Genomic DNA, 23,711 nt, shown 5'->3' on the forward strand with positions numbered 1-23,711 from the left:
TCGAGGTTACTTTACACGAGGTCAGTATGATATCTTTAGTTTAATATAAAATAAATATCAGGAACAATGGAGAATTTTATTTAGAATATAAAATTAATTGTATCTTAAAATTCTTATTATACAAGCAATTTTTATTTCATAAAATTCTACAAAAACAATGAAACAAGTATTTTTTCTACTTTTCTCATAGAAAATTGCTACTATCTACTATTTCAAGCAAAATTTATTTTAAGACATCCTATATATTTTACTATGGAATCATTCTACGTATAAACCCTGTTTCTTATTACTTAACATATCAGTTAAAGGATTACAATCTTTTTCACACAAATTGCTGTGAAACGTCTTATCTTAATAAACAAAAGAATGTAATCAGCGAATTTTAAATTGTTATCAATTGTAAAGATTAAAACAACACACAAAATGTATATAAAGAATGGCCTACTTTTAATACACGTGTAAACTTTAAAGAATGTATATAGTTACGTTTCATAAATTAACAAATTAGTAAAACGCGATTAATGTAGCTACTTATTTGCATTTATAATCTTTCATACTGACATCATAATAAACAAAAACTTAGAAAAATGTACTAAATACCAAGGTTCAAATATACACATTGAACAGAAAAGAAATAAAGCCGGAAAATTCCTCTAAAGCGTATGACGGAATATCTGTGGTATGCTGTTACTATGGTGAACACATACCACTCGTCAAACGCTATCCTACAAACTTCTTTAAAGATGTTCGAACCTCCCAAAAAAACAGAAATCATAGGTAAAGGATGAAGATTATCCACAATAACTCAAACTCGACAAATCGTAGGAATTATCTGTGCACTACACCACTTTGTAGATAAGCACATCGAAAAGAACGCGTAAAGGTCAACACTCAACATATTCAGCATGGACGTATCTCGACAAATTTTTATCGGATGAACGAGATAAATCTTAACAAGATAATATTACGCATATTTCATGTACTAAAAGAGAAGAATACTATACTAAAAATAAACTAACACTATGTGTCAATCATTCATACGACTAATGCCTTCAACCTACTGTGTTTCAACTAGGTTAATTTACAAAAATAAACAAACAAAAAGAAAGCACGTACTTCATCCAAACGTAGCAATTCCTCAGCGGACATACTACTGCGATCTCGTTTCTTGACATCTTTTCGTTCCTTCTTCTCTCGCTTCCGCTTCTCCTTGTCGTCCTTCTCCGCAGCCTTCTTCATAAAGTTAAACATCTTCTCATTCACAGCACGGATCTTGAGTCGAATGTGAGAAAGAGATAACACAGGATATCTCTTCTCTATTGATAGCTGGCGCGTGCACAGTTTCACGCGGTGTCGCGTATTTCGGTTCGGCCCGCGCGCATAACGCGACACTGTCCATCGAAACGACTATGTGTGCCCGGTCACACCGCCGCTTATGTGCAAACACTAAACAACCGACGGAATCGCTCCCCTACGACCTACGACGGCTATACACGATCGCACTCTGAAGACGACGAGGAAGAAGGGGAGGAGGGGCGTGCACGCTCGCGCAACGTTGCGTACGCGCCAAGCGAGCGCAAATCGGTAACAGGAAATTCCCTGTCACGAACGAATTCCGAGTAAAAGATACGTCACTTTCGATGCCCCGTTATTTTACGATACAATACGAAGCACGTTTTCTTCACCACGCTTCGATCTATTCCCACATCGAAACGGTACCGATAGACACGAAGCAACACTCGCGCATCACTCGATAAATTTTTAAGTACTAGGTTTTCACGCGACACGGATCACGAAACACCGAATACATCGATAGATTTTCAGTCGATGATTGACGGTACGGTGAGACGTGACGCGTAAAGGGGCGTGAACCTACCAGAGCAAACTGTTTCTTCATGGCCGGTCGTTTCCGGCATTTAATCCGAGCAAGATATTCCAAAACTGTATTTTTTTTACAAGATTCTTCCTCTTGGTTTATTTCTTACGTTGTTTCTTTATGGACAGAAGAATAGCTCTCTCTCTCACTCTCTTCTTCTTGGTTAAAACTAATTGAAAGTGTTCTTTCGTATATGATGCAAGGCGATTGATCGAAGACACAACTTTTATACACTTCGATAGTTTATTCTTGAACTGATTGTATTAATTCCTTTCTCCGTTATTTCATCACCGGAAAGCATCGTTCCGTGTGAAAACAATATCGTGACAATCGCGCGTGACAGCGAACTTTTACCTTCGCGAGGCTTTCGAGTCGCCGGTATACCGTCGGGTGAAGGCGGAAGGGAAGGATAGGAATACGCGTGCCTAGAACAAAGAGGAAGGGAGGAAGGTTGGAAAGGAGAAAGAGAAGCAAGAGCGAAAGAGCAACGAGAATCTACATGTCATTTTTCACCACACCTTACTCTCACGCTCTTTAAGCGACGGAAAGCTTCTGCTCGTAAACAAATGCCGTACAATCATAGAGAGGAATGTTAAGCGTTGCGACAGGGCGGCGTGTGTATCTGTTAGTTGTTTGCGATACAATCGAGCGAATCGTAAACAACGATCGATGATGTCACACGAGATCCAAAACCGACGCGATTTTCGATACGCGACGAAACTGACAGTCAACGCAGCACGAGACACACGTCACAACACCGCCACCACACCACCCGCCGCCATTCACTAGGCCAAAGACGCGTGCAATTCGTATAATTCTCCAGATCCAAACCGTTCGATACGATAGTCAATCGAAAACGATGGTACACGTGTCCGTCGGAGCGTATAACAGCCTAGCCCATTGGATCGTCCCCTTTGTCAGAAAGACACAGTCAATAATAGACGGAAGTTGAACGGCGCACTCGTGTGACACCGACGACTGTCATGGCAGACTGAGTCTCAAGTTGCGAGTTGGACCAGTGGCGACTGCTGGCGTCCTAAACCGAATCATGGCCTATAGGCCCGCACCCTTCTTTCCGTTATACAATTCTGCGCATGCGCCCCTAATCGATGATACATTATCGACTGAACGCAAGACGAATCTTTCTTATGAATTAAAAAAGACTGACATGTGTGATATTAACCATTTAATTGGTCAATATTACGAAATAACAATGATTTCAACAAAATAGGTTTTCCAGACATGCAACATATATTTTTGCCTTGTATCGTTTATGAAAACCGTGTATCTCATTCACGTGTTTAATGGGTTTTCGTATTCATGTACGTATTGTGTAATTGTAAGCATTTACAATTATATGTTGATATAGTGATTTACCTGCCCCATAAATATCTCATTGCTTCTTCAATGTCAATCCTTTCTCTGCTCGATCGACGTTGTATTGCGAGAAAATGTAATTAAATATATTCCTCAACAGCTGGCAGCACATAGCAGGATTGAACGAATAACGAATTGTGATTCGTGCCTGGTATATATGGTAATATATTTCTTATATCACACGACATAATTGTTGGTTAGGAACACAATTTGATGGTGACGACAACTTATTCTATATGAAACATAATGTTGCTTCGATGTCTTTCGAGTGCTCGTGCTTTCTTCAGTGTTGTAAGTGCCGAAACATGTATACAGTGTAGTAAAGGTAAAATTATCACGTTTAGTCGACTAACACGAAGTTTGTGCACAACGAACGTACAATGTCCTACTGTTGGTGAAATTATTGAACAATGGAGCGACCGGTTTAAGAACGAAGGTATTCCGGAACCCATAGAATCGATCGAACACATCGTTGCACACGTCATAGGCATTAGCAAGGTATTACCATTACCAAGCATTCGATGCTCATACAATTTAAATTCTTCTTTCTCGTATTTTCACGATGACCAGCGCCAACCACTAAAATAATCGTCAACTGATATTCATTGTTTTAAACATATTTTCTTTCGTTGAATCTTGCTATAATCTTTACTCCTGTAAATGGAGTATATATGAGTACGAAGTAAAATAATATTTAAGAAATATATAAGCAAATACATACACATAAATTGTTTTTATACAATTTTTATTTAATCTTACGAAAACGAAGAAAATTTGCTATGTAATTAAATTCGATATTTAAAAATAGGATTTCAGCAAAAATTTATTTTCAGACATTAGATGTTGTGAACGCGCGAAGTAAAAGACTTACGTCGGATCAGCGTGATACATTGGATTCGTTGTGCGAATGCCGATTATCTCGGTAAAAAGTTTTCACAGAATTGCTGTTCATCATTCTTTTGCTAAAATCGAATCTTTACAGAATGCCGGTTCAATACATAATAGGAGAATGGGACTTCCAAGATATTACTTTAAAATTAGTTCCGCCAGTTTTCATTCCACGACCAGAATCTGAAATGTTAGTTCATTATGCTTTAAAGGCATTAAATTCTTCTGAAAATAAAAAACAAGAAATTTTAGAAGTTGGATGTGGTTCTGGAGCCATATCTCTTGCCATCGCTCATACTAACAAAACAGTAACTATTATATCAGTCAATTACTATCTATCTTGCATATATTTACTTACTTATATTGGAAATCATTTTCTCTGATAACTATTGCAAATAGGATTTATACGTAAAACTAGACTAATTTTTCTAGGTTAATTGTATAGCGATCGATTCAAATCCAGACGCATGCGAATTAACAAAAGAAAATAGAGATAGGTTAAATTTAAAAGATCGAGTTGCAGTTGTGCATGCAACCCTGAAAGACGATGGATCGATAGAAATATCGAATGCATTAAGTGAAACCAAAGATCTCGATTTTAATTCGAAAATTTTCGATGTAATAGTTAGTAATCCTCCTTATATACCGACCAAACAGATACCTACATTAATTCCAGAAATTAAAATGTAAATAAATATCAAGTTAAAAAAGCATTTTAAACATTATAAATTAATATTTTTTCACATATATATAATATTTATAATTTAAATTGTATTCTTCAGTTACGAAGATCTAACGGCAGTTGATGGAGGAGACGATGGCTTAAAAGTCATTAAACCTTTACTAAAATACGCTGCTACAGCTTTAAAGCCGGGAGGACGTTTGCTTTTAGAAGTTGATACAAGTCATCCTGAATACATACTTTTTTTTACAAAAAAATATTCCGTTCTTAAACTTCAGTATGTACGTACATACAAAGATTTTTGTAACAATGATCGATTTGTCGAGATAGTGAAACTTTCGTAAAAGGGTTTAATGTACAAATATTTTTTAGAATAAATAAATCAAAATAAAATACATTACATGTTTCTTCGTATATGTTTATAGAATTAATTAATATATGTATGTGTACATAATTAAAAATATCAATAATTTATTTGCTTTCTGATACATTATTAGAGTATACTTGGATTAAAAATATTTTTATACTGGATGGAATTAATTATAAAGTCGTACTTTCTTAAAATTAAACAATTCTGAAGTTTTTAGTAAGAAATGGTCGCTTTATGTCAAATGATCATGCATTAAAATTAGCTAACTTACAATAATTCGTGATATATACAATGGGAAACGAAAGATACAATAAGCGTTAGTTAAAAAATAAATAATTTGATAGTGAATATCGTAACAGTGTCTTTTTGGTTCTTTTAACTTTTCTATCTGTACAAACAAAAATATAACAAAAATATATAAAAAACTATTTTAAAAAGTCATTTCCTTTCTAATTATCTTCGTGAAAACAGCAGCATTTCATTTCGTTAACGACAAATTGATAATAACTATAATAGCATCAGTATGTGTACAATGTGTAAATAGATATTTTATAATAATTTTTTACTTTCGACAGTCTTTCAAGAAAATATTACTTGCACGAATGAATCGATGTGAATGAATTCAGTGAATACGTACGTATAAAAATTTGTTAAATATTTACAATTGTTATAAATGTAATTTCAAATACTGATTTTCATGTCTTTTATCCATCTTATAAATATTGGTTTTTCTTTGGTAATTGTTAACTCGGTTAGTCAGCTCAACAGAGCCATTGTAATATTAATTTCTTTGAGATTGAAACTGTTGGAAATTAATATTGTACTGGCAATTGTCAATTAGCAGTAGTTGGTTGCGCTTATAAATAACAGTCTCAGGAAAATCTTTCTATTAATTCTTCATTAGAATATCCTCAATAATATCAATCTCTGTAGAATCAGTGTAGGAAGTATAATTGGAGTTTGCACGTTCATCGATCTTTGAACTAACTCAATTGTACTTTAGTCTTTAATACTTGTTATTGCTTAATGTCGTTACCCCTTCGATTATTTATTTTATTGCGGAGAAAACTTTTCAAGTTCTCTTTTAATCGAAGCTATTAATGGTACTGCTGGATCTTCCGGTGGAAGTTGGCTGTCGACAAGTATACGCCTCGTATCAACATCTGGCAAGTTAGGCCTATGAAAGGGACCAGCACTTAGTGGTCTCGAACCCCAACCACTGCGAGATCGCGGTGGTTGGAAATGTCCATTTTCTGCAATATCACCGTCGTTGGATTTCACCGGTAACGACGTACGAGGTCGAACCTGCATTTCCGCTAATGGTGGAGATATAGGACTAAAGACGAAATTAAATACAGACATTAACATGAATTTTAAACAGAATATACTGAAAAAGTAATTGATAAGCTTTCTAGAAAATGGGCCAACAAGATCCAAAATGAGTAAAATGAGAGTAAATTATGCGAGAAGTTTTATCTCTGACTTTTAACACTAACTATGTTTTAATTAATAATTATAATATAAACTCTTAATTTAGCAGAGCTTTTTTCAGAATGCTTCTCAATTACAATCTCTAAATAAGAATACCTAGCGTGAGTGATTCTTCCTTTAGTTTCGGAAAATATCGTGAGAATATCCGGTGCACGTGCTGCTGAAGTTGGTCTTGTGGCGCATAATTGTGCTTCTGATTTTGCATCTCTACTTCCAAAGAGACTGAAAGAATCTTCCAGCAGTTCGTGAAGTCTTCTCCTTGCTTTTCCCACAGGACCGGATGGCATTGCATAAGTTGGATCAACATCCGTTCCGGATGTACCATTGTCTTAAATCACAGTTCAAATTACGTAATAAGAAAATTTAATTCGAAAAATACTAGAATAAATGGGCTGAAAGGGATACCTTCTGCGGACAAGTTTTGTCGCCGAAGATTCCATACTATCGGTCCTATAACTCCAGGGTCTTTGACAGCACTTGAGGTTCGCGCAAAAAATTTATCATTCACACCATCGCCCGTATAAAGACCCAAACGATCGTTTTCTCGCCTTACCAGTTCTGGAGAGTCTATGTCTAGATGTTTGACCTAAATAAAACAAATATAAAACGCATAAAATCAGTGACGTACACATGTAAAGTATTAAATATTTAATATGTTTTCGTTGGAATAATTTTATGTCATGTTTTCGTTACAATTTTTATTGCAAGATTAAAGTTTGCTCACCATAACTGGTTCGAGTACTCTAGAAAGTGGTTCAACACTTTTCATGCTGGGGAATGGCTTACAAGATGGCATAGAAAGGTAAGAATGCGGTGAAGCAGTGGCTTCTTCTTGCCTCGTGTAATCTTTTTCCAAAGAATCTAATGTTTCTAGATGATCGACAATGACATCCATTGAATCGGACGTTCGAGGCGTGTCAACAGCGTTTGTTCGTGACATTCTTTCATGCGCCATTCTATAATTGAACGATAACAATTAAATACCGCGTTATACTTCTTACAGATTTACAGAAGTATCGAAATAGCAAGATAAGATTGAATATAATTAAAAGCTTCAAAAGAAAAAAATTAGACCTTAAGATATGGTTCAACATTATTAGAAGTTTGAAAATACGAAGATAGGATTTCAGTTAAACTTGAAAACAAACTAAGAAATTTTAACAAATGAAATTTGTATCATCTTGCAATTAACACTTGGATGTACCTGGTTCTTTTCGAAGAGTATTCCCACGGTCTCGGTTCTAGCGCTTTACCTTTCTGTTCTTCGTCGTTGTCGCTCGAAACTCGATGAATTCCTGCCTCGAGACTGTCGGGGGTTTCGAGAGACACCGGAGTCCTCGATAAACTTCCAGGAGTCTGTCTCTGACTGGTACCGTCAGTCTGCGAAGAACGATAGGATGTGCAGTAGATCGATAGAGTTGCTTCGCAATAAATCAGAGTAAACGAAGGTTGAATATTTGCCCCGAGTCGATAGTCGAATAAATGCAAGAGTCTGTACTTATAATTCCAGCTAGTCATTTAGCTTGATTATTGGACAGTGTTCTTACTATTCCGAATTTTTCATTTATATTTATGTTCAACATCACGCAAACTATTAAAAAAATTAGTAGCCATAGCTTGCGTGCTTAAAGTGGGAATCTAAGTAGATATTTATTCTATACGCTAAATATTACACGAGTACTTTAAATCTCTTTACACCTTTGCACTTTTAAATTTAGCACAAATGCATATGAAAATTCAAAGTCTATTAATCGTTATATTTTTTAACTTTTAACAGTCAATCACGTTACTTTAGATAATATTATTTCACGTTTCCTATGCTGCTACTCTAATTTCTCACATACCTTAATTTCCATTTCGGACGTCGAACAAGCATTATTATCAAGACCAGTAGCTGCTTGTATATATTCTTGTTTCTTTCTTAAAACATGATGACTCGGTGGTGCAGCTACAGCGCTGTGTGCTCGTTTCCTTTTTGCTGCGAGAACTAATCCCGTGACAACCAATGCCAACAAAATAAAACCAGCGCTTGCTGCACCGATTAACAGCCATGCATCTCTTTTCCTCGAAAGAGCCAATGGTCGTGTTTCTTTCAAGTACGCTATGTACATAGAAAATGCAAAGTAACTTTAGGAAAAATGATCGAAACTCAAAATGCTTATAAATCGGTACTACTTAAAACAAGGAACGTAATGTATTAATATATTGGACATACTGTAAGATATATATTAAATGTCCTTTTTATATATTAGAAGTTAATCATTATCCCTGTAGATATTAGCATTCGTACCCATTTTAATTAAAAAAAGAAGATAAATTTTATTTAGATTACATATTAATAAATATACCTGCAATCTAGGCGTACAAACGAACAATTCAAATTTGTCAGTGGAACTCAAGTTTATTCAAAGAAGATTATCGCAAGTTGTTCATGTTGTCATAATGAATCGCGTTTGGGATACCTTGTAGCAGCCAACTTATTCACTAGACGTTACTCCCTAGGATTAAATACCTGTTCCGATCGACGTAACACGTCTTATCCGATACTCACTTTCAATTAGCGGATGAGATACAAAAATGACTCGGCGATTGGTTCTTGTCTAGAGACGCAGCATTTTTCCATGAGAGAATTCACGATTTGCCATTCAGAATTTAACGAAAGAATTCATAGATGGCTCTAGTTTGATTCAGACTAGCGATAACGATACGGTCAGATCACGTCGAGTCAGGCTCCGGTCAAGAGATTTTCATTCGACTCGACCGAACAACCAATTTGCGAATACTCTCGTTGAATTACCTGTAAGCGATTTTGACCTGACTCGACGCTATCCCACCACGTGAATCGTCTCTTAAAATCATAGAAAGCGATGGCAAATATTTTGATCGAACCACCCGCTGTACCTTCTTTTTAAATAGACTTGGAATCTCACTGGAAAATTCGCATCATTCGTTCGTACACCTAATTATGAAAAAGCGGTGCTAAGATATCTTGCTTCTTAACGGAAAATAATAATATACTATACTACTATAAGTAAGAACTATAAGTACTTACGTTCGCTTTGAATAAGAACTGGCGCGCCAAGTTCCAATGCAACCTCTTGAGGTGACAAAAGAGCCATATCCCTGGCAGCTGTTTCTGCGGGTACAGGTTTCCCTCCTAGATGAACCGAATAAATCAACTTCGTAGCCCCACTGTCCGTTACACTGGTATTTTGCATTCTAACTTGGACAGCCTCGTCTCCAGAATGATCCAATAAACGTAACTCGGAATATTTGCTTGTATTCGTACTGTCTGAACCACCGTCGTTCAATATTTCTTCCCTTGACGTAGCACGATTATTTGTACGGTCGTGAAGATTATTAAAAAGATCAGAAGACGAATTAAAAGATAGATCATACTGCAATGATCGTTGACCAGGATAGTCTGTCGTATTTTCGTTAAAGTCTAACGACGTAGTTGCGGATAGATTTTTATCGTACGATATTTTCTCTTTGACGAGGCTCGATTTTGTCATTTTTAATTGAAAATCGTCTATTCGAATTTGCTCATTGCGATTCCCAACATCGTTAACGCTTGTCGTCGTCGAGACAAGAGTATTTTTAAAGCTGGACACTTGAAGTAGCTTTATTTGGTTTGGTATTGTAGAGATCTGAGACTCTGAATTCCCTGGAATCCTTAGTTTAGGCGATGAGATCATGGAATTTCGCGGCATTTCTCCCTGACTGGCGATCTCTGGCTGAAACAACGTTTGACAAATATTTATTGCAACTGTATGTTTGCCACGTTACCTTGTATTTAAAAATGTATACATAAACCTTTGAAAGTAACTCTCATAAATTTATTTACTGTTACTGTAGAAATACGAAGGTGTACTTTATGGAATGCTCGGGGTTTAAGGAAGCTTCTATGATTGCAGGGACTGTAAATTAAAATCATTTAAAAGTTGCGGATTAATAAAAACTCATAGATATTAACGCTGCCAATTTTATGAAATAATTGTTAATAACCTATTCCTTAAACACAGATTCATCTTGAAAGGTGTATGCGAATGTCGTCTGGAATCCATTCTTTACTCCAAGATTCTAAAATTATGATTTAAAAGCAAGAGTAATTAACGAATATTCCGTAATTAGAGAGACAATTCTTTCCTCTTGAAATTAAAAAATAAAAATTTCTCACCTCCACGCAATTAATTTGCATTGTACGTGTATACATTTTTTTCGAGGTTTACGCCTTTAACTACGTCCACGAGAAATTACGATTCATATTTCGAACGTAGTTTGCGAACAATTAAATACTATTCATACGAGTGCTTCAATCTATCCCGCAAAATTTTTAAATCATTCTATTTACAGTTTGTAGGCTGAAAGAAAGAAACGTAGGAAGAAAGCTGATGATATAATCCGGTAGACACAAACCTAAAAGTTCACAGATCGATTCTCTTAATTGGCATTTCTTAATAAAGAAAATTTCTTCGATCTTTTTCCATCCAACAAAAGGCTCTGAATCTTAAGATACGTCCATAGTTACATTCATACATAAGCTACAAATTATCTACGTACTATAGATAACTTTGGTTTAAATCCATAGCCTCGGTGAAGTATACTTTATGTTACTTACTTCTACGAAAATGTTATTTTCTACTAAGAACACACTTCATCTCAATTTACATTATCTTACTCTTATGATCTGTCAGATTTTTAGGGACAGCGATACTATCACCGCGTAGCGGTGGGAAGCGGAACTAATTTCTCAATCCCTCTTTGCCTGCGAACAACCATCGACTGCCATCTATTCTCACACGCTATAACTTTATGTTCCAGCTTCCGCACACAGATTGCAGGGCATAGCTTGTCCGTAAACAAGGAGCGCACTACTGTGCGACAAGGACAAACATACTTTTCTCTCTAATCCATCGAATTTTCATTAATTGCTCCGTTTCTGGTACAAAATCCTGCACTTTTAGAATCGCAGAATATAGAGGGGATCTCTGAGAACGGTTTCGCACCGATTTCGACCAGAATTTCTGCCTAATCATTCAGTTTTTAACGATTATCCACGACGTCCCCTCGTAAGTCGTGGGCCACGCCGCAAATTTTCGCATAATTTTCGTCACGCGTAATTAATTTATGAACTTTTACGCACGAAGAATTTAGTACAGGACCTAAGAAAGCTTCTACAATTCATTAGAGTGCGAATTAATGTGTCGTAAAGTTGGTATTTGTAAAAAGTCGCAGACCAGTAACGCGGTAACCGCGACATTAGCTACGATAATTGTTCATAACTAATTAATTAAAGGTAAATTCCGATTGAAATCGACGTGTGAATCTTGCCAGAGGTTCCACCTTTGCCTTGCGATCCTGAAAGTTCGTCGCTTTTACCAGGGAGAAGAGTAACGAAGGAATAATCGTGAAATTAGAGTGAGAAGTATGTCTGTCCTTGTCGCGCGATATAGCTCTCCTTGTCTGTGACGTCACGTATGTCTGTCCTTGTCGCACAATATAGCTGTTCTTGTCTAACAGGAGTTGAAATACCTCCTCGCATGTTCTATACTCCTGTTACATTTCCGTAATTCCAGCCGGTTTCGATAGATAGCAGCATCGATCGTAGACCAGGTGCGAACTACTGTGCGACAAGGACAGACATACGACTCTTTCTAATTCATCGAATTTTCATTAATTGCTCTGTTTCTGCACTTTTAGAATCGAAGAATATAGAGGGGGTCTCTGAAAACGGTTTTGCACATGATTTCGACCAGAATTTGTGCCTAATTATTTAGTTTTTGACGATTATCCACGGAGTCCCCTCGTCAATTATGGGCCACGTCGCAAATTTTCGCATAATATTCGCCACGCGTAATTGATTTACGAGCTTTTACGCGCAAAGAATTTAGTACAGGATCTATGGAAGCTTCTACAATTCCTTAGAGATCGAATTACTGCGGCAAAACGTTAATATTTATGGAAAATCGCGGACCTGTACCTAATCGATTAAAGGGAAATTCCGGTCGAAATCGGTGTGCGAATCTTGCCAGAGGTTCTGCCTTTGTAGTATGATCCTGAAAATTCATGAATTTTATCAGGGAAAAGCGTAATTAACGAATAATCGTGAAACTAAAGGGAGAAGTACTTCTGTCCTTTTCGCACAATATAGCTTTCCTTGTCTGTGACGTCACGTATGTCCGTCCTTGTCGCACGATACAGCTCTCTTTGTCTAACAGTAGTTGAGATACTTCCTCGCGCATTCTATACTCCTGTTACTTTCCCGCAGTTCCGACCTTCTTTAATCCTCGATAATAGACATGGTAGTGATATTACGTGGCAAGGATAGATATACGTATAACAGTGTTGCCATCTATCGGAGACGAATCGTGAGAAAGTAACAGGAGCGGAGAATAGAATGTGCGTGGAAGTATCTCAGTTCCTGTTAGACAAGGAGCGGGACGATGTACGACGAAGAGTGTAATAGCGATTAATTTCACCTTATCATCGCTATATGGTGATAATATTTTAACGAATTTAGAGGATATATCTATGAACGTTTATGATCGCGTCTGCCAAATTGGACGGTTAGGTTTGTTCATTTTTTTGAATATTTTTAATATGTAATACATAATGGTGGTACGTATGTGTTCGTACGCGTTTCCATTGTACGTTGATTCAGCAAGCGTACCTTGTTTCTAAGAAGCGCGTGCACTCTTGCAATTCTTCGAAATCGTGCGTTCGTCTGTGAAAGTCCAAGATGACGATGCTGCTGCCTTGAAAACGCAGTCTTATACAATCGGGCTAGTTTCAATTCGATTTTTGGCGGTATGGCTTCACCTGCCCGAAGAACTGTTAGCAACCAGTACCTAAATTGTGGACAATGAAAAAAGAATATTTCAATTATTCTGCGTAAAGTGTTGTTTGTGGCGTTACTTATTACGTGATTATGTATGTCTCGTCCGTAAGAAAACGTGAAGCTGCGAACGTTGGACACGATCGCCTGTGCAATGTTAAAATGTTAGGTTAATTGGAACGCGTGTTTCCAGTCACGTTTTTACTGTTTATAAAGGTTTTTGTAGTGCCAGCTCATTTCTTAGAAATAAACACGGAATCTGATTAACGCATATATACTCAGTTTCAATTTACCGAAACACTTAGCCCCGGTTATGGCAAGAAACACGATAATTAAGAGTAGGGAAACATTCTTCCAACATACCGTTGGAAGTGTAGTAAAAATATTTATATTTCGATCGGATGGCACTAAGTGTGAAAATATTCGTGAACGAATTACATAAATACCCGCAAATCGGAAAATAACAAATAAATACATACCTTGGACCAGGATCTTCTCCGATAAGGACACCGATATTTTGGTCCGTGTCGTCGTCCAATCTAGGCGTTGGTTCGATGCAAGTAGTGCATTTTGGTTCGTTAGGTTCAGCGTGATCGGGAAATGGTTTCTGATTATCTTTGTCTTCCGCCGGCGAGTACAATGTTACGGTATGATAAACTGTTCTAGTTTCGTAAAACGTCAGCCCTTGATTAGCGTCTACCCATGGTGGTGCGTCCTTGGCATCTGACCAAAAGAAGTCTTGCAGATGCACTCGACGTCCTGGCAGATGCTCGATCAGAATAATTTCATCCTCTGAGGTAACAAACATTTTACTCGTAAATTATACGCTTCGATTAATAAGGATGGAAGTGAAAGGCGCGTTTCAATGATATTTATTTGATTTATTACTTAGCAAACTGAGGATAGATTACGGTAATATGAAGTCGAACAAGAAATTGTATATTATATTTCACGATACGTAGTAGTAGGAAGAATAAATATCTTCGAGTATTCAGTTTGGTTAAGACGAGTAATCGATTCAAATTTATGTTTTAATGCACCGTTTTAATTAACCGTCTTTATTGCATCGTATAAACGTGGTAATGTATAAACGAGGTTTGTCTTATGAAATTAATCGTGTTGATTACAAAAGTAGAACAAATATCCTTTTTTTTAATATACAGGATATAGGTTAATCGCTGCGCGATATTGTTTTAAATATTGTTGAAATTGTAACCGTTATTCGTTGACAAGTATATTCTCGTAAAACATTCCGCTAAAGCATAAAAAATAAAATCGATCAAAAATTAAATATTATAACGTAATTTTATATAAATAATCGCCTTGCTTACGCTTACAGCTGTTGATATGAATTTTATTTAAAAAAAACAAGCGTAAAATTAATATACGCAAAATAATAGAATATAATTATTTTGAAATTTCAATTAAATGTCACGGTTCAGGTTATCTCGCGAGTAAAATATTCTTTTGACGTTACGTAATTTCAAATTACATGATATTTATTTCCGCATTGCTATGAAAGAGGAACGGACAAACGTGAAGCGGTGGTGCGTGAAAGCTTCACTTTCATAGGAACTTATCGTCAACAAGGACAATGACCTTTAGTCATGCGAATCGTTTACGAGACAACGTGACATTAATATAACGAATTCAACTTGGTCGTAAACATCCAACATTAAATTAGGTACACATACATATATATACAGTATTAATAATTATTCGATTTACGTAATTAAAAATTATTAAATATTTATATGAAATGACAAAATTGACTTGTTATTACCAGAGAGACAACAAGCGATCCTGATTGTTGAATTAATATTGATCGTGATGGATTAATTTCTCATGTGCGAGACACGCTAAAAAGTGTAGGGAACTATTTTAACGACTTCAAAAACTATGAAGTAACCAATTAGAGTACATACTAGTTAAAAACTTCCGGTAGAAGGAGAAAATCTGTCAAAAAGTTTGTCATGCTACTGCGTGACTATAAATTGCTCGTTAATTTGCATGAGGTCATTGAATTCTCTTTTATTGGAACTTTGTTCAACGAATAGGTAAGTATCTATGTATTCAATTTCACTTGAAATTGGCTAATACTTACTTTAGCATATTTCAGTCATGAATTATGCACATGACGAATAAAACTTCAAAATGAATTATAAGCAGGTAAAGCATCGTTACCCTCGCCGGTGTGTTAAGATAATTTCAAGTTGGAAAATTCTATAATCAGTGAAATCGTTTCAAGCGTATGTATTAATTAAAAAAGCAGACGATACATTACTGTTTATAAGAATAAAAAAGTAAAATATAATAACACGTTAGAAAGAACCTTTGACAAAATTATAAAGCGCAAGAAATAACAAACTGCTTGTTTAAACGCGATTCTTTTTATTTTACCTTCTGTCGTACACCGTATGAATGTAAAAGATCCTTTCCTTTTCCAATACATTCGTCATATTTCCTCGATCAAGCCATCTATGTCTAAACCTAACGTATTTGTATAGAATTTTCAACGCAAAATTCCTTTTTATGTATTTCAGCAAATAGTGACTTCTCGCTTATACAAACTTTTCATGCATCGCGTAATGTAAAGATTTGCTATGTACACCTTGAATATTTTTAGCCAGTGGTGGTAGTGTTAAATCGATAGGGAACCGAGTTCCTATGGTGAAAATAATGTAAATTGATTCTGATTAGTCTTCCAGGCTTTACCAGTTCGATTCCGCTAGAGACCATGCGTTCACAACCCCTTCCGATGCGCACTGTTACGAATTATTGCTGGTCACGTATCTAGTTATACTCTCACCTGTTATCCAACTCCAATTTATCGTGCAATACACCGAACTTCATTGCGAGAGCTTCAATTACGTTCTCTAATCGGCTCATTATCCTGAACGGAATGTTTTGCTTTAATTAATAGCTGGTGGATATTTGTTCAGCCATTTCTAACTTAAACGAAATGATCTGATACCATGTTACCGCTATGTACTTGATATCGTATGTGTTTCGAAATAACCAATCACTTTGATTAATTATTTTTATCTTAACTATTAATTGGTATTACGAGTGAGAATTCAGGAAGCGAATTAAAATTGAAGATTATGTTTTAAAGTTTATTTTTATTTTCGTGATGTATCACTGATGTACCATTATTAAATTTCCCTGTGTTTCATGTTTTTCTATTAATAAATGTATGTTCTTAGAAAAACGTAGTTTTCATTTTATTTCCAACCTTACAACTTAAAAATGTAATTATGTATACTTCCAGTATAGGTACCGTTAGTGTAAGATTAAAAAGGTGTATATCAAAATGAAATAAATTATTTTCTAGTAATATGTCGCTTTCATTAATGGTTTGAAATAAAATAACAAATAATTTAGAGTTTTAAATACTATATTTTTCATATACTTGAGTCATAAACAACGAGCCCGAATTATTTTACTATATTTATTACTATTTAATAAATTAAATTTTGTATAAAGATGAAAATACTGAAAAAAATATACGACTAAAAGTATATACATATGACAATATAAATCACATAACATATGAACCAATGTTCTGCTCGTAAGATAAATATTATTTACATCAATTTATTTCTGCTATATATTATGATAATACCAAATTTAGAGATGTTTATGTGTTATTTAACGTATTCCTGTATCAAGTTCTATTTTAAATATTATTATAAATGAAACACAGTTTGCATATTTACATAACGTCGAAATATCGGCTTATAAAGCGATCTGATGTAATTAGCCAAAGGTCTTTGGCATCCAAGTTCAACATTATTCGGATCCAACAGATAGTTCTGGTTGCGTGGGAATGTTCGGGGGAAGCGTGATTCAAACCAGTGTTAAATGCTCCGTATGTCAGCGAATTGTATAGTACTTACGTAGAACTTGATGCTATCCATATGTGCGTATGGATATTGTATGTATATATATACCGGGATTCCCGGTGCGGAAAACATGGTGTCGATAATAATATCGATTAGTTGACGAACATTCACAGCTGACCGCTGAATTACATATCGTAATACGTCTTCCAGATTCTGTCACCTAGATTATTCAGTGACACGATTTCCAGTGACTCGACACTCGTACGATCCACGAAATACATGCATTGCAATGATATACGTGGTCACGAAAGCTTGTATTCTATGATATACGAATTGTAAACTTTCTTCGCGAGATAAACTCACTACCATAAACGTATTCGTTTTCAAAAAAAGCGCGCCAGCGAAGAAACGATTGAACGAGAATCGATACGCGTACAGACGAGTGGAACAAATGTTTAGTAAGAGTATCTTGTCTCTCGAAGTGGATAAATCTTGTTCTTAAAATTCAAATAATTTAGCAATTTTTTGTTCGACTATTTAAATGTTCGTATATAAACTAGACAAGTAAGGAAAAATACATGAACGAGCGACAAAATTAAACAGAATGTAAAAAATGTTTTAATAGAATAAATTAATCGTATTATCAAATAAATTAAAAGAAAACAAACTTGAACTTTCTAGTTAATTTGAACTTCTAGTATATTTTAATCGTAATTGTCCTTATCATATACATAAACCCTATTGTATCAGTCAGTATAACCCAACAAAACCTTGATGTCGAATATTTTCAATCTATAGTATCTCTGGAATAAAAACTAACCAGCTCCCGGTGGAAGGGAAGCTTGCACTTTCGAGATGTTCGAGTTTTGCAGAAAAAATATTAGAATTTGTACGATCGCACCGAAGGAAACTGACAATGCAGTACACAAAACACCACACAACAACATCGCGCCGGATGCACTCGGCTATACTAAAAGGGGTGAGACGTTGTCCACAAGTCTACTGAACCGTTCAGCCAATCCGAATGAACTCGAGTACTCCGTCCACTGCGCCGGCGTGATTTTCAAACATGCGCAAGGATATTTTATTCTTTGCTTCTATGTTATTTTCATTAATACCGTGCAAAGATTTCAACATCTTTTATTTCTTTTTAATACTTCGATAAATATATATATACTCTACAAATATCCGTATCTATCAAGTTAGAATTCAGAGGTGCAAACATAATATTTGAAATATTGTAAATTTATAAATTAGCGCTGTTTAAGTTAAGTTTCTAAGTTCATAGTTTGTTCTAAACACCATGAATGATATAATATTTGTAGTTATGACATATTTCGATTGAAACAAAGTTGGCAGACATTTATGAATAGAATTGGAAATATTTTATGATCGATAATAATACATTTTTTAATTATTTCGGATTTGAAAATGAATATACTGAAACAAGCATCAGCAAAATTTTAGTAATTCGATAAAACTTAAGATGGTGGGAAATCATAAACCACATAGTGTGTTAATATCAATTATAAAAACTTCATGCCTGTTATTTCACTATTCCATATAATGGTGAATAAAATATTTCTACGGAAATTTGGTTCGATTTAAATAGCTACGACATATCAGAAATTTGAAAATATGTCGAATCTTCGTACTACTTGGACAATGGTAGAATAATTTTATTGCACCACTGCTGTAGTTAGTCACATAAAACGGTTCAGGAATTAAAAGAAGTATATTAATCACTAAAAGTCTGAGAAACAAAATTTACGATACAAAATAATATGGCAAGAATATATATACTGTATTTTTTTCCTTTTAATCGTTATCATATGAATCACTACCATTTAAATCATTATTATTACTTACAAGTCATATTGTGGTTGTTTCTCGGAGGATGTACGTGTTTATGTATGTGTATATTTCATTACGAACTTATTATTATCGTTATTACTATTCTTATCGATATCAGTACCATGATTCATATTTCATGTTCTATTATACTCATTGCCGCCACTTTACATTGCTATTATCAATGATACCGTTATTAACAGCATTATCGTTGTTTTTTATTTTGCTACCGTCCATCGTAAACGCATTTAGTTACTATCGTCGCCCCATCGTTCAACATTTGTCATCGACATCATTGTCATACTTGATTTCAACACCGTAAGACATTACGTCACCTCGTCGAATGATTGGTTTACAATAGGTTAATGCAACACGTTAATTAAATACATACATACGTAATAGGTCCTGCACTTTGAAAACGTAGTTCTATTACAGAACAGACTACTTCCGTTTTCTCCTCTGTGTTGTCAAAGAAGTAATAAAAGCTGTTGTACAAGTTGTGCACGTATTTTACTATAAAAATATGCATTCTCGGACCATACAAATTTATCGCATAAATTTCTCTGTCTTATACGCACTATAGATACATACATACATGTATACGCATAACATATGTTGCAACATATAGACCCACACGCATGCACTCGTAAATACATGGATATATGTATATAATTTGTATCTATATATATTTATATTTTATAGACGCGTAAACAGGATTGTCGATGCGTATATACAAAGTTATTTACATGATTGTTGTTTCAAAGACATTTACTAACCTCCACAAGAAAATTCAATCTCTACCAGGTTCCTCGATATACTCGCAAAAATGGTACAGAAATATTAAAGTTAAATTCAAGTAATCGCTGCATTCGTACTACCGATATACCTAATTATTTTTTCAATCGATAAAATGTTAATGACTCTGTATTTGGATATATTAAAGAATTAACGCAAATACATACGTGTACATGCAGATGCTTGGATCAATATCATGTACCGTGTCATATAATGAGGTCATAAGTTAAAGCATCAAGTAGACATACATTAAAATTACGCGGTATTAACCTCCGTCGTTTTTTTTATTTCATAATAATCACTGTATTGGTAAAAATAAAGCTACAGTTGTAAAGGAAGTATTAATTCTAAGTTGACATCTTACATTTTCGGCAAAGCTCAAGCGCCTTATCTCTCCCCTTAGATCTTCTTCTTTCTTCTTCAAAATTTTGCTTCGACATTTGAAGACCATGTATTTTCAACTATGACTAATTTTATGACCTCGCTATATCTCTTTCATCAATAAAGGGATCAACAGTTTCACGACGATAACACATTTTACAACACGCTTTGAGCCGAGTGAGAATAATCTAATTGAAACGGAACATAGCTGAACTCAACTCATTGCTAAAAACACAATAAAAAGACACTTACGTATTATATCGTTCGATGTAGCCGGAAGGAAGAGTATCCGAAATTATAATTGCGAACACGTTACGAAATGGCAGTAATGGAATCGAGGCAGAGTTCAGCCAACCAGGGCGACAGCTTTTTCCTCTTTCCCTTTACTTTCTTTTTCTTCGTTTATTACATTTTCAATATTGCAGTCCAGCTGCTCGGTGGGGCCATGTATGCTCTAAAGAGGGAATATGCAAGGGGAAATGAGCAAAGCGATATAACGTAAAATAATGAACCGGGATACAAGAGAGGAACCCGATGGAATCGATTGAAATTAAATAATTCTCGCATAAAATCTCATTTAAATAATTTACGATTCTCATATGTACAGAGCGCTTGTTTCGCGCATTTTTTTCTATCGTTTCAAAAGTCTTTCTAGAATGACTCTCTCAAGGCATCGCGTTGTCGATAACCAATAATTAAAAAAAAGAAAACAATAACAAATATCAGCAACATCGTTCAATTTGTTGTACTAGTTATAATAGTCACTAGCATCATTGTGTGTATGCCGTTCAAATGTTTTTCGATAAACGTTCTTCATCTAGTTTTTCTTTACTCATCGTGCATGGCACCTGGAATTCGAAAAAATTAAAGAAACAACAACATTCTCTTGTTCTTTTTTTTCAATCCTCTATTTCCGTTTGAAAGTCACCAGACTGGTAGGCATTCGATTCGAACGATTTGTCTATTGGTAAAAATATAGGTGTAAACGTTACACCTCAACACCGAGAACTCTGTCGACGACGTATTCGTACCTCCTTGGCTCTTCACTATCGTTTTCTTCGGTTGATTTTAGGCTCTCACTACCTTGACCATTCTCTTGACAATGCACGTTCGCCTCGGTAGATCGACCTTTCGCGTTCACAGATTTATTTGTACTGTTCGCCGGAACGTCCTCGATCACGTTCGTGACCGTAGTCGTGTTATTGGTCGCGGCACCGTCAGTCTTCACCGCGGACGCATTCCCGCTAGGAACACTATTTGACCGCATGGTCAAATTTGAAACACCTTGAGCACCAAGCTTAGTAACCATGTATTCAGTGGCAATTGGTTCCGAGGCGTGTCTCCTGTGCTGAATAAGTGATGGTGATGGTGACGATGGATTCTCACACAATGAATCTTCGGGTGGAAGTACAGGAACATTGAGATTAACACGTGTGAAGAAAGCCATCTTTTCTCTAAAATGCAAAATTAAAGTTATGTTAAAAATGTTATAAGCTAACATTTCCATTGAATGTAACTACTTATTGTATATTTTTATTGAATATCGTTTTATGGTATAAGTTAATGTTTTAAAAGATTGGTCATAAAGTAAGTGAATAATTTTAATTTAGACGCTAGAAATTCCGCATAATTTTTTTTCTAACAATTTAAAATAGAAATTTCAGATATTATATACTAAACAGTAATGTACATACTTGAACGAAATAATATCAGGTTTTCCTTTCCCAGCTTTTGTTTTCCGTAGTTTGTAGATTTCTTTCGAAGTTTTCTTCAACATCTTCTCTACTCTTTTATCCTCGGCACTTTTGCCGTTCTTTCCACTTTCGGCTTGTGCCATCAGGTTCTGGAACTTGTGGTCCTCTAACAACCACGTCGCAAAGTCTGTGTCTCCCTTTTCTCGCGCTTGTTCTAACCTTTGCTTTAATTCTCGCAATCTACTCAATTCGTCCTGGAGATTGTTCAGTCTGGCATGCTGTGCTTGAAGATCCAATTCAAGATCCAGCGAGGTTCTAGCGGTAGGTGGTAAATTGGTAGACTTTTTTGAGGCAGTTTTACAACTGAGAGCGGACAAAGGTCTTCGCCATCGAAGAGACCGTCTTTCTACTGAATTTCGTTGAAATGGTCCGCCTCTGCGATAAAGTGGCATGCTACTATCACTATCGCTTCGATTCAGCTGTAATATGAAACATCGATTGCAATGAATAATCAAATTAAATTTTAAACTACTTGACCAAATTTCTAAAAATTGTAGATAATGTTCTAAAACAGAAAGCAATGCTCACCCGACAAATATAGTGATTTTTGCTGACTGCAGCACTGGGTGAAAACGTTTGACTTCTTTTGATTACGATCGAATTTTTATCATCGTGCATAACACTAGAAACGACACCGGCTGCCGAAAGTTTCCTCTGTTTTCCTTGCTCTGGGATGAAAACGCACTCAGTATTAGTTTCTTTGTCCTGAGTTTGTCTTGCTTCTTCGTTTAATTCCTCGTCCTCCTATAATTATTTATAACGAAACTTTACAAATTTAGAAAGCAATTTACAACAAATGCTTGGGGAATATTTAACGGCAACTATCCATAAAAAATTATATACCAGAAGGTACTTTAAAGTATTATTTACCTCATGTTCTAACACATCCTCCAGAACATTATCTTCCATCGTAAATTCTACAATGATTCCTTCCTCATCACTGTCCTCACTTCCGCTTTCACTTCCACCGTTCTCATCCTCTTCTTCAGGACTTCCCAAGCAATTGGCTAGCTCCTCCAGCCTTAACGAGATTGCCGTTTGCAGTTCATCGCATCCCTGATTTCTCGTCAGAGTCGACGTTTGAGAGCTGATAATCGTGCTCTCGTCACTGCTTTCTTCTTTCGTATTCTGTCCAGCACGATATACCGATAAGTCTGATTCTTGTTTGTCGTGTTTGGCCTGCCTCGCTACGCTGATGGAAATGCTGTTGCTATTGCTGGTGCTAGTGCTCGGGCTGTCGGATGGTTGCATGAAGCGAAAGGAAAGTATGTTGTACCATTTTACGCTTGGCGATTCTGGACTAAAGTCTGCAAGGGACACTTGGGCGGATCCCTGAAATGAAAAGGTTAAAAAGTTAATCAGTTGGAAAAATACAGTGACTAGAAATAAGAATATAATTGGTATACTCTAAATCTCTTAATTATAATAATTTAATATTGTTGATCTCCAAAGGCAAGAGAATGCCTATATTGCAATGAATACAAACATCATTAAATTAATATTTTGCTATCAAAAGAGTCTGCTGTTTAAGTAAACCATTATAATTTACAGTACTTTTTATTG

The 23,711-nt window shown here is 35.6% G+C and overlaps 4 protein-coding genes and 1 long non-coding RNA gene across 13 annotated transcripts in view; 2 read left to right on the forward strand and 3 right to left on the reverse strand.

The window, feature by feature from the left end:
- The window catches only part of LOC126923580 (unconventional myosin-XVIIIa-like), a 65,765-nt gene extending 62,376 nt beyond the window's left edge, over positions 1-3,389 (reverse strand). For 2 of the 3 annotated variants that reach the window (XM_050737169.1, XM_050737168.1), the window contains exon 1: positions 1,117-3,212. In XM_050737169.1, the coding sequence (XP_050593126.1) occupies positions 1,117-1,251 (135 nt within the window). In that variant the 5' untranslated portion in view covers positions 1,252-3,212. Of the gene's footprint in view, positions 1-1,116; positions 3,213-3,253 lie in introns of those variants that run through there. The other variant, XM_050737170.1, reaches the window with a different exon arrangement.
- Positions 3,390-3,495: 106 nt separating this feature from the next.
- LOC126923599 (MTRF1L release factor glutamine methyltransferase) lies at positions 3,496-5,220 on the forward strand. Its single transcript, XM_050737239.1, has 5 exons — positions 3,496-3,751; positions 4,087-4,175; positions 4,236-4,449; positions 4,574-4,827; positions 4,924-5,220. Exons 1-5 carry the CDS (start codon positions 3,500-3,502, stop codon positions 5,165-5,167), a joined length of 1,053 nt encoding a protein of 350 aa, XP_050593196.1. The 5' UTR covers positions 3,496-3,499; the 3' UTR covers positions 5,168-5,220.
- A 57-nt stretch (positions 5,221-5,277) lies between these two features.
- LOC126923590 (uncharacterized) lies at positions 5,278-19,012 on the reverse strand. 3 transcript variants are annotated; one of them, XM_050737203.1, is made up of 11 exons: positions 11,306-13,321; positions 10,865-11,048; positions 10,693-10,767; positions 10,501-10,604; positions 9,737-10,417; positions 8,529-8,785; positions 7,889-8,064; positions 7,409-7,640; positions 7,090-7,270; positions 6,781-7,012; positions 5,278-6,529 (listed from the first exon to the last, which is right to left on the reverse strand). In XM_050737203.1, exons 3-11 carry the CDS (start codon positions 10,749-10,751, stop codon positions 6,247-6,249), a joined length of 2,205 nt encoding a protein of 734 aa, XP_050593160.1. In that variant the 5' UTR covers positions 10,752-10,767; positions 10,865-11,048; positions 11,306-13,321; the 3' UTR covers positions 5,278-6,246. The 3 variants fall into 3 exon arrangements, with proteins under 3 accessions (XP_050593160.1, XP_050593159.1, XP_050593158.1); XM_050737202.1 differs by having other exon boundaries at positions 10,865-11,103; XM_050737201.1 differs by lacking the exons at positions 10,501-10,604; positions 10,693-10,767; positions 10,865-11,048; positions 11,306-13,321 and adding exons at positions 13,358-13,535; positions 14,002-14,314; positions 18,188-19,012 and having other exon boundaries at positions 9,737-10,421.
- Positions 14,309-16,733, forward strand: LOC126923604 (uncharacterized). Its single transcript, XR_007713229.1, has 2 exons — positions 14,309-15,206; positions 15,309-16,733. It is a non-coding gene; the product is annotated as an uncharacterized LOC126923604 (long non-coding RNA).
- A 135-nt stretch (positions 19,013-19,147) lies between the features above and the next one.
- Positions 19,148-23,711, reverse strand: part of LOC126923583 (protein kibra) — a 42,223-nt gene continuing 37,659 nt past the window's right edge. For all 5 annotated transcript variants that reach the window (XM_050737184.1, XM_050737182.1, XM_050737181.1 and 2 more), the window contains 4 exons: positions 23,019-23,480; positions 22,677-22,892; positions 22,089-22,567; positions 19,148-21,848 (listed from right to left, as the gene is read on the reverse strand). In XM_050737184.1, coding sequence (XP_050593141.1) covers positions 21,383-21,848; positions 22,089-22,567; positions 22,677-22,892; positions 23,019-23,480 — 1,623 coding nt within the window. In that variant the 3' untranslated portion in view covers positions 19,148-21,382. The remainder of the gene's footprint in view (positions 21,849-22,088; positions 22,568-22,676; positions 22,893-23,018; positions 23,481-23,711) is intronic.

This window comes from Bombus affinis, chromosome 13, assembly GCF_024516045.1.
Source record: "Bombus affinis isolate iyBomAffi1 chromosome 13, iyBomAffi1.2, whole genome shotgun sequence".
Taxonomy (NCBI): Eukaryota; Metazoa; Arthropoda; class Insecta; order Hymenoptera; family Apidae; genus Bombus; species Bombus affinis.

What these genes read in the sequence shown, in the direction of transcription:
- LOC126923599 (XM_050737239.1), top strand. Translation starts at nt 3,500, where the DNA reads ATGTTGCTTCGATGTCTTTCGAGTGCTCGTGCTTTCTTCAGTGTTGTA. An exon ending in ACGTCATAGGCATTAGCAAG is followed by an intron (nt 3,752 to 4,086) that starts GTATTACCATTA and finishes ATTTATTTTCAG; the next exon opens with ACATTAGATGTTGTGAACGC. An exon ending in TTAATTCCAGAAATTAAAAT is followed by an intron (nt 4,828 to 4,923) that starts GTAAATAAATAT and finishes TGTATTCTTCAG; the next exon opens with TTACGAAGATCTAACGGCAG.
- LOC126923590 (XM_050737201.1), bottom strand. Translation starts at nt 18,314, where the DNA reads ATGTTGTTGTGTGGTGTTTTGTGTACTGCATTGTCAGTTTCCTTCGGT. An exon ending in ACGCGCTTCTTAGAAACAAG is followed by an intron (nt 10,422 to 13,357) that starts GTACGCTTGCTG and finishes ACGTTGTTTCAG; the next exon opens with CCAGAGATCGCCAGTCAGGG. An exon ending in ACAAAACTTGTCCGCAGAAG is followed by an intron (nt 7,013 to 7,089) that starts GTATCCCTTTCA and finishes CTGTGATTTAAG; the next exon opens with ACAATGGTACATCCGGAACG.